The 12,377-nt window shown below is 40.3% G+C and overlaps 1 protein-coding gene across 18 annotated transcripts in view; it reads left to right on the top strand.

Annotated features, from left to right (window-relative positions):
* LOC131435438 (transient receptor potential cation channel trpm) overlaps positions 1 to 12,377 on the top strand; it is a 394,002-nt gene that overhangs the window by 324,370 nt on the left and 57,255 nt on the right. For 17 of the 18 annotated variants that reach the window (XM_058603330.1, XM_058603328.1, XM_058603325.1 and 14 more), the window contains 2 exons: positions 11,935 to 12,091; positions 12,187 to 12,334. In XM_058603330.1, coding sequence (XP_058459313.1) covers positions 11,935 to 12,091; positions 12,187 to 12,334 — 305 coding nt within the window. The remainder of the gene's footprint in view (positions 1 to 11,934; positions 12,092 to 12,186; positions 12,335 to 12,377) is intronic. The other variant, XM_058603332.1, reaches the window with a different exon arrangement.

Here is a 12,377-nt window from a genome sequence, read left to right as displayed (position 1 = left end):
ACATTCAGAGAGGGGGTTAGGCATTAAAAAAAAATTCTGATTTGCGTACAAGATTAGGTTAAGAATACACCCAAACCTTTTTGTGGCATTTAAAATGCCTTTTTCTTATTACTATTCGAGGCAGGGAGTCAATTTAAAACAATGTAAAACAAACCGCGTAACCTTTTCCTATCATAATTTTGAATTTAACTACCAATCGATTCGCACAGAAGCACAAAAGGGAATCTATGAGTATATGCCCCAATACATTTCTGCTTTAGTTTACCCCAAAGACATCATACTAACAAGATATCCAGCACTCACATTACCTGATCAAATTGTTGGCAACATCCTTTCATGTATTTATTTGGGAGCAGGGAAAAGCCCGGTGGAGATGAAATTTGGCAATCTCTCTCTCCAGCAGGCATAAAACAGATTACAATGATCCAACAGATACATTTAGCCTTAACACTACAATTTAAATTAATAGTTAAAACTAAATTTATAACACTATAACTAGTTGATGACACCAAGCATAACAGGTCAGTAATAGTGCTTTTGCTTTAAAAGTAAGAGAAAGAGGAGACGAGCGCTAAACTAAACTGCTAAACGAGCGTAGACGAACGACGGGGTTAGAATCAGCATGTAGATTTAACCCCTTCACGACCATAAGATGTGCAGGACGAAATATGTCAGTACAAGACAATATATTAGCTATTGGGGGTGTAAATTAAGAGAATATCACCAGAAAAACATAGCAGGGTGCATAAGTTTCCTATAATTTCATGGGAAATATTTTTCCCTATAATTCTTAGAAATAAATAAAAGAAGAGTTGTGTTTATTATATCGTAATTTAATTTATTGATTTAATTGCTTTAATTATCAGAATAGTATCAGGTGTACAACTTTGCTTTCGTCGTTTTGTTCCAAAATTAAAGTAATGTCCGTCGCTAGCGACAACTTTCTCCCATCTTTCCGGCAATTTTCGGATCCCGGCTCGAAAAAAGGAGTCCTCTTTTGACGCTATCCATGAAGCAATCAATTTTTCCAACTCTTCGAAGGATTGAATATGTTGATCTTCCAGGCCGTGTGCCATCGAACGGAATAGGTGGAAGTCAGATGGGGTAATATCTGGGGAATACGGCGGGTGGGGCAAGACTTCACATTTCAGCGTTTCCAGGTACTTTTTGACCACTTTTGCGACGTGAGGCCGAGCATTGTCGTGTTGGAGGATGACTTTTTCATGTCGCTCTTGATATTGTGGCCGCTTTTTCGCTTTTAGCGCGCGACTAAGGCGCATCAGTTGCGTTCGGTAGCGATCTCCTGTGATGCTTTCACCCGGTTTTAAGAACTTGTAGTAAATCACACCGAGCTGATCCCACCAAATACCAAATTTTTCTCTTCCACCACCATGTTTGTCTTCGACATCGAAATCACCATTTTTAAAACGGTGAAACCACTCCCGACACGTTATTTTACTCAGAGCAGCATCACCGTAAGTTTCTGAAAGCATTCGATGCGCTTCAGCTGCATTTTTTTCGAATTGTAAAAGAAAAGTAAAACTTCCCGCAAATGGCGAGAATTGGGTACATAAACAGACATTTTCGAGCGTGAATAATACGAAAACAAGAACAACTGTCACTGAAACGGCGATGACAATTCGTTAGGCACTGTACACACTCACTTTAAAATCATTATCATCTATGTATTTTGACCAGCCTCAGCCGGTACAGCCACCCATCGGAAAAAGGGCGGAAGCAAAGTTGTACACCTGATAAAATAAATAGTTAGTTATGGCATTCTACGAAACAATTTCATGTACTTGTGGACGTTGCATGTTACACATTTATTATGTGTTCTATTTTCTATACGTCATTTCGCACAAACTTTTTTAGTGCAATAAAGATTGATAGTTCTTTTTACTTATTCGTTCAGAAACACATTTGTCGCCTTGGAAATAAGTTTTCTTTAACATTCAGTAAAAAACATCGAACATAGTGATTGAAGAATCTATAACGATTTTTTTAGAAGGGAAACATATTTCCCTTGAGCGTTAAGGGGTTAATTAGTTATGGTGAAAGACAGAGCGTTAAGGGGTTTATTAGATGGTGAAAGATAGAAAAAAAACCACGAGGTTAGAATCAACATGTAGATCTGTAGTGTAGTGATAAAAAATGGACGGTAGAAGACAAAAAAAAGAGGACGACCAGGTCAACTTAGGCGAGCGAATCTTGTTAGTTGCAAATGAAGATGATAGAAAGACGGAATGGGGGTTGAACGAAAATAAAATATTAACGGTTCCAGCAAAAATCCTAATCTGACATGTGACTATGAAACAATCGTTTAATCATGTTTCGAGATAAATGAAAGTCGAAGACATTGGAACAGTTATTGAATGTTCGGCACATACTGGAGAACGGCTCATAACAACCATAATTTTTTTCTTGCAATAGGTAATCTCAAAAAGGGGTGGGAACGTAGATTGCGCCGATGAATGTCGAGATTAATCAACTGCAGGAGTTCGGGACAATCGATACGTAATTGAAGCAAATCAGCAACGAAAGTTGCTATGGAGATATTCCGACGAACGAGTAACCGATCAAGGTCAATAAGCTTCAAGCGATCGATGTTACACCAGTTCACGAATAATTCAAGCTGTGACTGTAAAAATATTGTCTCGTCGGGCGATCTTAAAATCATCTGCGAAAGAAAGTTTGTGGCATTTCAATAGAAAGTTGAGATCATTGAGATAGAGCAAGAATAAAAATGGTCCCAAGTGACTGCCTTGAGGGACTCCAGAACCTACGGCAAAGGTGTTGTAGTGCATTCACCGATTTCCACCAACTTTTTCCGACCAATAAGATATGATTGAAGCCCGTTGAGTAAAGATCCACTGAATCCAAGTTTTTCGAGTTTAGCAACTGCAATTTGGTGGTTTATCTTGTCGAAGGCTGCGGAGAAATCCGAAAAGATAGCGTCAGCCTGAAGGCGCGCTTGTAGGGATTGATTTATAAAAGATGTATACGACAATAAGTTCGTTGTAGTTGATCGTTTTGGCATAAAACCGTGTTGTGTTTTCTAGATGTAGTTATTGCAGTTATGCTTCATGAAGTCCAGAGCTATATTTTCAAGTAACTTAGACACAGCGCAAAGTGCGGCTATCCCACGATAATTAGATACATCAGCTTTATTTCCGTTATTGAAAACAGGAAAAATATATGATGTTTTCCAAATATCCGGAAAAGTTCCTGACTTGAGTTAGATATTAAACAGCATCGACAGTTGGTCCAGGTTGGTCCTTTTTTGCGGGCATGGCGAATCCACATCGAATCTCGTACACAGAAGTACACGCTCAGAAAAAGGTACTCAGATTTTGAGTACTAGTTACTCATTTTCAAATGATACATGGAAACGTCAAATATTGAGTAGTAACCATCAATGATAATGAGTAACTCTTACTCTAAATTTGAGTTTAACGTAAGAGCTCGTTTTTATGTTACTACTCGAGAGATCCGTCTAAAAGTCGTAATAATCATTTGTAGCAACATGTGCTATTTTTTGATAGTGAGATCACGTATTTCAAGGGTGACTCGCTCAACACAAACGGTTTTGTGTCTTCAAAAATCGAAATGATAAACTGTGCTTTTGGTTGTGCCATCGACGTAGATATTGTGTCCAGGAGTGCAGGAGACGAATACGCTCAGATGTGTCACTTATGAGGAATAAGTGTCTGATGGATGCCTAAGCATTACTGACATGTGTGTTAAGGTGCGTTTGACATACTACTCCAAGCGACCGCCATTTGATATGATGTCTCGAAGTTGGAAATCAATTGTAAACGAAACAAATAAATAAACAAAGTAGAGTTATTTTAAGTATTGAGTGACAATTACCTAATATTTTAATACAATATACTCAGAAAAGAAGCAATTTTTATGCAAATCTGATATATTTGAAATAGAATTTCACTCGAAATTTGATTGCTAATTACGTAATTTTTGGCACATGTACAAATAAAACGTTACTCAGTAAATGAGTAGATTTTACCCAAACATCGTTTCCAGTAGCACACCTCAAATTTGAGTAACAAAGGAGTTACTCTAAATTAGAGTTGTTCCACTTTTTCTGTAGATGAGTGGGATCTTACTCATTTTTGAGTAACTATTTTTAAGCGTGTAGCAACACTGCGCACCCATACAATGGACACGATATGTTGAATGTGATGCCGTGCGATGGCGTTGCTGAACTGATGGTTGATTTCGCTTCAAGCTGACAGGGTTTGCAGCTAGACCTGTGCGACGCCGCGCCACGCCGCCGTCGTCAATAATTTCGACACGCCGCCAATTTAAGAAAAAGATGATCAGCGCATCGGTTTTCACGTTTTAATCATGTCGCCGATTATACTACATCAGCTGAAAAAATGATTTATTAATTTGGATTTTTTTTTACAGTTTTCATGAAAATTCATTTAAAATTAATCACTAAAGCATTTTCCGCCTACTTATACTGAAAATCAGCACTACTGACGTCAACCGAAGCCAACACCATTTTATTCAAAGTCAATTTTTTTGTCTTTATTTAGAAGCTATTGGAACATTATCGCAAAACTGAATTAGCGACACTTGCAAATGAAAAATGGAACCAAGAAAAGGAGGGTTTTCATATCGGCAGTAGTGATTTGCAATATTTTTTTACGTTTATTCAATAGCACAAGTAGGTATCAGCAATAAGCAATTAACTCGGAGTAGAAGAAAATCGATTTCAAAGTGATTACTACTACTTATTTGTGTAAACGACGATTAAACATCGAACAATCTTCCGAAATGTGTAAAATTGGGTATGGTTAGGTTAGGTTAGGTACAGGACACAGTACCAGTACAGTGAAACAATATTGAAATTAATAATATGTTTATAATTTATTACACCGAATCGCGCCGCCTCCGCCGCCGATATTTTCTGCAAATGGCGTCACGCCGATGTTGACAATTTTGGTTGGCTCGCAGGTCTATTTTTCAGCGATGAAGGGTGAGTGGATGACAAAGTTGAAAGTTACATTCATTCGCTCACTGGACAATCGCTTTTATATGTGTGTGTGTGGTGTGTTGATACTGTATTCACTGGTATTGAACACAAGTTAGCTGTTTATTTTGACTCTTCGGTAACTACAGGCAAAAACTATCGGCGGACCTAAATAATGTTTCGATCATGTATTAGTAATATCAAGTTATAATACGAACAAATTTGGATACGTATGCATTGGTTCCTAATAGGCAAAAGTAAAAATCAATGAAAGTAGCAAAACATTTTGTGCAGGCTGTTTCACATGTTTGCTTCCTTGTATTGTCGCCATAGAACTTTCAGATACTTTCCGAAGATTATCGACGCTTTTTAACGATGGGTCAATAAAATTACACTATTACTGAGTTTTTTGATTAACGGTTATTCATATTTTTCACATTCACATTTTCTGATCAAAATACATGAAATTTTCTCTAATCGCTGTTTATAAAATGAATAAGTTTGTACGGTTTCTGTTTTGAAAATTATTATAATATAAAATCGTTTCATTTGTTCAGTTTTATATCTCGAGGTTTTTCGTATACAAAATTGATCTTTTAAGTAACTTTGAAATCATCATAATTGACTTTCATTTAAAGGATATTATTCAAAAATTTTCAAATATAAAAATTTGTGGAAGGCATCAAAATAGAGTAAAATCAATCGTTCTGAAAGAATCTTATTGTCAATTTGATCATTTGCAAAAAATCTAAACGCTACAAGTATAGTAAGTTTGTAATTTGTCACTTTTAATGTATCCAAAAGCAAGGTCTTGGCATTACATTCCTTCTGTGGAATTTGGCCTTTCTGTTTCAACAGACTTTGCAGATGATTCATAGCGCACAAAATCATTGCATGGCTAGCACTACGATCCTACTGACACTAATGCCGTTTTTCATTGAACATACGGCAACTGGCTTGTGAGACCAGCGCCCCATGCATTGAACCGCCTACCCAGGCTTTTAGTGCATCCACCGCCATGTTTATTTTTGTATTTATAATGAGTTCCTTAGAATTATTTCATTTACAATGTAATCGTGCTCGGTCGTGTCTTGCATACAACCCTTTAATTTTTTTGTAAGCAAAATATCTAAACATAGTGAGCGATAAAAATGTAAAGGATATTGTTAGCTACAGTTATAATGTTGGAGATGAGGTAAAAAGGGAGTTTGTATATATTAATGGACTTGTTTTATAAACGAAATTATTTTACATAGAAAAATTTACTTACCTTACCTAACAGCTATAGGCCTGGGGTGTCCTTTGCTGTATCAAGCATACGTCTCCACACAACTCGGTCCATGGCTGCTCGTCGCCAGCCACTCAAGGCACGAATGCTTCTGAGATCACCGTCCACTTGATCGATCCACCTTGCTCGCTGCGCTCCTCTTCTTCTTTTACCAGTCGGATTAGATTCAAGAGCCATTTTCACTGGGCTGTCGTCCGACATTTTTATGACATGCCCAGCCCATCGTAGACGTCCGATTTTAGCTGTCCGTACGATGGGTGGTTCTCCTAGCAGCTGTTGCAATTCGTGATTCATACGCCGTCTCCACGTTCCGTCTTCCATCTGCACTCCGCCATAGATGGTACTCAGTACCTTTCTTTCGGAAACACTGAGTGGGCGTTGGTCCACTGCCAACATAGTCCAGGTCTCGTGGCCATAGAGAACAACCGGTCTAATGAGCGTTTCGTAGATGGTCAATTTCGTGCGGTGGCGTACTTTTCTTGATCGGAGGGTTTTTCTGAGTCCAAAGTACGCACGATTCCCTGCCAAAATACGTCTCTGAATTTCTCTGCTGGTGTCATTATCGGCGGTCACCAATGAGCCTAAAAACACGACTCGTCAACCGCCTATCACCGTCTATCAATATTCGTGATGGGAGGCGTAGTGTTTCTTCTCTGGAGCCTCTTCCTCTCATGTATTTTGTTTTCGACGCATTTATGGCCAGTCCGATACGCCTAGCTTCAGCTTTCAGTCCGATGTAGGTTTCCGTCATCTTCTCAAGGTTACGTGTCACAATATCAATATCGTCAGCGAAGCCAAAAAGTTGTACGGACTTTCGGAAGATCGTGCCACTCGTGTCGATCCTCACTCTTTGAATCACACCTTTCAGGGCAATATTGAACAATATACAAGAAAGTCCATCACCTTGACGTAGCCCTCTCCTAGAGCACATCACTCTATCCATCGTTGATTTGACCAACTGCGTCAGTTTATCCGGGAAACCGTATTCGTGCATGATCTGCCATAGATGTTCTCGATCGATTGTGTCGTATACCGCTTTGAAGTCAATGAAAAGGTGATGCGTGGGTACGTTGTATTCACGACACTTCTGGAGTACTTGTCTTATCGCGAATATGTGATCCGTGGTGGCGCGGGCTCCAGTAAATCTCGCTTGGTACGGCCCTACAAATTCCGTTGCTGTTGGTGATAGACGACGGCAAAGGATTTGGGAGAGTACCTTGTAGGCGGCGTTCAGCAATGCGATTGCGCGGTAATTGCAACAGTCTAGCTTATCGCCCTTTTTGTAGACAGGACATATCACTCCATCCATCCATTCATGCAGTAGAATCTCCTCCTCCCAAATCCTAGAAATCATCCAGTGCAGCGCTCTAGCCAGTGCCTCTCCTCCATGTTTGAGCAGCTCGCCTGGTAACTGGTCATAATTCAGTTTGCCGATCTCCTCACTTATCTCCGACAGATCAGGGGCTGGGAATCTGTCGTCGGCTGTGCGTGCACCCAGATTGATTCCTCTGTCGTTTTCTGTATTTTGTGCTTCGCCATTCAGATGCTCGTCATAGTACTGCTTCCACCTGTCGATCACCTCACGTTCGTTCGTGAGAAGATTACCACTGGTATCTCTGCACATTTCGGCCTGCGGCGTGAAGCCTCTACGTGAGCGGTTCAACTTCTCATAGAATTTCCGTGTATCATTTGCGCGGTACAGCTGTTCCATCGCTTCGCGATCTTGGTCTTCCTGGTGGCGCTTTTTCCTCCGGAAAACCTTGTTCTGTCTGTTCCGTGCCTGTCTGTATCGTTCCTCGTTCGCTCTAGTGCGGTGTTGCAGCATCCTCGCCCTTGCTGCACTCTTCTCTTCGACCAACTGCTGACATTCGCCGTCAAACCAGTCATTTCCTCGATTCGATAACCTCGTACCTAGAACGGTTGTAGCAGTGCTACTCATGGCGAACCTTATGTTCCTCCAGCCGTCTTCAAGAGTCGCCGCGCCAAGCTGCTCTTCCGTTGGTAGCACTAGCTCCAGTTGTTGCGCGTATTCCTCTGCAGTACGAATGCTACGTAGCTGCTCGAGATTGAGTCCCGGTGTTCCTGTGCGACTGTGCACCGTCGATAGTTTTGAACGCATACAAACCGCGACAAGGTAACATAGTGGTCAGAATCAATGTCGGAAAAGAATCGCCCGTCGATGAGAACGTAGTCAATTTGATTTTCCGTATGTTGATCAGGTGATGTCCAAGTGGCTTTTTGGATATCTTTGCGGGGGAAGAAGCTGCTTCGAACTACCATTCCTCGGGAGGCTGCAAAGTTTACGCATCGTTGACCGTTGTCGTTTGTTACCGCGTGCAGGCTCTCACGGGCCTGAACATTGCCGATCACGGGCCTGAACATTGCCTCCCGGCCTATCTGAGCATTCATGTCGCCGATGACGAGTTTTACATCCCGCCGTGGACAGCTTTCGTAGGTTCGTTCCAGCTGCGCCTATAATGCTTCCTTCTCGTCATCGGGTCTCGTCTCATGTGGGCAGTGTACGTTGATGATGCTGTAATTGAAGAAACGGCCCTTGATCTTCAATACGCACATTCTAGCACTGATTGGCTGCCACCCAATCACGCGCTGGCGCATCTTGCCCAACACTACGAATCCCGTTCCTAGAACGTTGGTTGTGCCACAGCTCTGGTAGAAGGTAGTCGCTCGATGCCCACTTTTCCACACCTTCTGTCCCGTCCAACAAAGTTTTTGCAGTGCTACGACATCGAAGCCTCGGATTTGGAGCTCATCATGCAGCATTTGGTCGTATCCTGGGAAGCCAAGCGATTTGCAGTTCCATGTGCCAAGCTTCCAATCGTAGTCCTTTGTTCGTTGCGTAGGTCTTTGACGATTAGTCCGAGTCGTATTTCCTTCTTGATCGTTCGTAACATATGTTTTCCGGGCGGCTTGTTAGGCCTGCACCAACCTCCTGTCTCGCCGGAGGGCCATCGTGTCAGCACTGTTTAGAGTCCCACACTGACACAAGGACGGTGATCAGCCGCTCCTAACATGGAGAACAGACGCTGTTTCGAGCCGCCCCAGCATGGGGAACAGACGCTCGGATAGGTTCGCTCTCTGTAAAGAGAAGGCAAGCCCCCCCCCCTTCCCTGACCAAGGTCCCACCGGGGTTGGTTACCCGATCTTTCCTATGGTTGCTCGTACCCCAGCCGGCACCGCGGGGAGGTAGAGATAGGAGTTACTGGACAAGAGGCTAAGAACCACATTGGGGCCTAAATTGCGCATTGCCCAGTCGTTTACCAACCACATAGAAAAATTTACCAATCTCAAATATTATTTTAGAGCCTTCTTTTTCTGATAGATTTTGGAATAAAGGTGTACTTTTCATTTGTAAATTCATTGAAATTCATTGTAATTTTAGCCAGATTTAAATTCTGGGGTAGAAATTTACCTCAAAGAGCGCTTACGTACATTGAGTTTTTTTACGCGGATTTCCAAAGATACGTTGTTTTTGTTATGCGGATTTCCGAAGCAACGTATTTTTTTTACGCGAAATTTTAAAGTTATCCGGTTTTCTTGTTTTGTCTTAGAAATGCATGAAACGTTGAGATCTGGTATCCCGAATTTTTTTCGTAAACTCTCTGATACCACAGATAACAGAAATTTTCAAAATCCTGTGTAAATTTCAAATTTGCTATACGTTGGAAACACTACTGCCACCTACTCGACTATTCGCCGCGATCTTTCAAAACGTTCCGGAACGATAACAAAATCCTCCTACCTGTTATACAAATATTCGAACTATAACATTTTTAACACTTATTACACGATTTCCCTAAGTGTTAGAGACAAATTTAATCACACGAGAGTTCGATCGGAATAAACCAAAAAGTGCCAAAAATAAGCTTGCCATTTTAACCAACAGCAAAACAAAAATCTAGCATGAAGTGAATGTTGCACCCGGAATTGTGGCTCATGAGAAAACGGCACCCAAATCGTGATGGCGTCTCGTGTCGATCGTGGTGTCATCTGCAAGTGTTCGCCACTCTGATTGAGCAAATTTTACACACAGTTCATATGTGAGCCTGTATATCTGTTATCTGTGCTGATACTGACACTTTTAGATTATTTAAAAAAAATAAGATCTGAACGTTTCATCATTTCTAAGACATTCGGAATTTAAAAAAAATCTCTTTAGCTTTTCTGAGGTTATGAGGTTTTTTTGCGCGGTTTTTACAGCGATACGTATCTCCTCGTAAAAAGAGACCTCGTTGTATAGAAAAAGTCACGAATGTGTTTTAGGGTTAAAAAATATTCTTTTATTACATTGTCCGGAATATAATAAATACATTTGAAGTTTAGCGGAAATACGGAATCCGATCTGCAATTATACTGAATTAAACAAACATACATTTACTTTTACTTGTAATTTATTTGACAAGAAACAGATATCTTGTAATTACACTTCTGTTTTTATGAATATAAGTTAGACATGGAGTTGGATGTAAAATTATACCATACTCCTTAAATTTTGGCTTAGATTCAGTTGATTACAGATTAAGTGTTCTAGAATAATTGCAACTCAACTTAAGTTTACAGTGATAATGATTGTTTTAAAAAATTTCAAATTCAAGCAAAATTTATTCACTTAACCATTGACTTTTCATGTTATCTATAGATCATTTTTTCTCTACGTGCCTGTTATTAACAATTCGGTTCAAATAACTGAAGAACGTTGCTATAGTGTACAGCTCGTTTCAAAAACTGGATTTACTTTATGTTGAGCCCAAACTTTTCATGTTTTGTGTAAATAATTGATTGCATTGCATAATGTATTCTGTTTAGTGTTTGATGGATGCCAGCAGTTTTCCAATTCACGTTAACCATTGATGTCTGTGGCTAAAACCACTAACTTTAAAAATTAATCAATAAGTGTTTGCAAAAATTTTTCTGTAACTGGAACTTCGACGTTTCGGCTGTGTTGTTCACTGTGCAAAATACTCTTCTGAAAACCTTCTGGAAAATTTCATACTAGAAGTTCTAAAGATTAATTCTCAGTAAACTTGATACTATTAAATTCACTTATTGTAAATCAACAAAATGCTTTCTCGTCAAATAATTTTCTTAGTAAAATGAGTCACAGTAATTCCAAAGCAAATCGAAATACTGTGATATTATTTTTTTGACACAGTTCAATGGGTGAACCGTACTTGTAATGCTCTTAGCACTGAACTTCAGTTGAATAATTTCGTTGGGATTTTCATAATCACACACATTTATATGTACTATTTGATGTAGAAATGATTGCCGCAACTGCGGCGATAGCTTTCCCCTCATACTCTACGCTTTGTACCAACTGGTAGTTTATTGTAACCATCATCAACATCATCACACCTTGTAGCTCTATTCTAGACTTGTACAAAATCATACTGTGAATCCTAGAATAGTTAATGCATCACTCAGTCTCACGTTAATCGATAGTACTTGTTAAGACAAACAAATATAACTTTTGTCTTTAGTTGCTGAATTTCTCTGAAGCAACTTGAACGCTATCTAGCGGAGCTGCTGCTCAGCACTAATGAACCACATCTTATGTCTGTTTGTCTGTGCTTTCAGCTTCCAAGATTATTATTTCATCCTTCACATCCGTTGTTTCTCTTCCCCGCAGTTACGCACTCGAGCACCCCCGTAGTCTGCTTGGTAATCGAAGGTGGTACGAACACGATCCGAGCAGTGCTAGAATACGTCACCGACAACCCGCCAGTGCCGGTAGTAGTGTGCGACGGTTCGGGCCGGGCTGCCGATTTAATCGCATTTGTACATAAGTAATTATCGCCCATTGATTGAGCAGTCGCTCTTAGTGAAGTTCCGGAAGTTTGTTTTTTCATCAACATTCTTAACATTACAATCCCGTCCGCAGGTATGCCTCCGATACGGGCGAACAGGTTGTGCTGGAATCGATGCACGACTATCTGCTGGGCACGATCCAGAAAACCTTCGAGGTGGGACCAGAACAGGCCGAACAGCTCTACCAGGAACTGATATTGTGTACTAAGAATAAGAATTTAGTATGACACATTGATTTAATTTGTTCGCACTTTACTGACACGA

This window comes from Malaya genurostris, chromosome 3 (assembly GCF_030247185.1).
Source record: "Malaya genurostris strain Urasoe2022 chromosome 3, Malgen_1.1, whole genome shotgun sequence".
Classification (NCBI taxonomy): domain Eukaryota; kingdom Metazoa; phylum Arthropoda; class Insecta; order Diptera; family Culicidae; genus Malaya; species Malaya genurostris.
This window is presented reverse-complemented; position numbering and strand designations above follow the sequence as displayed.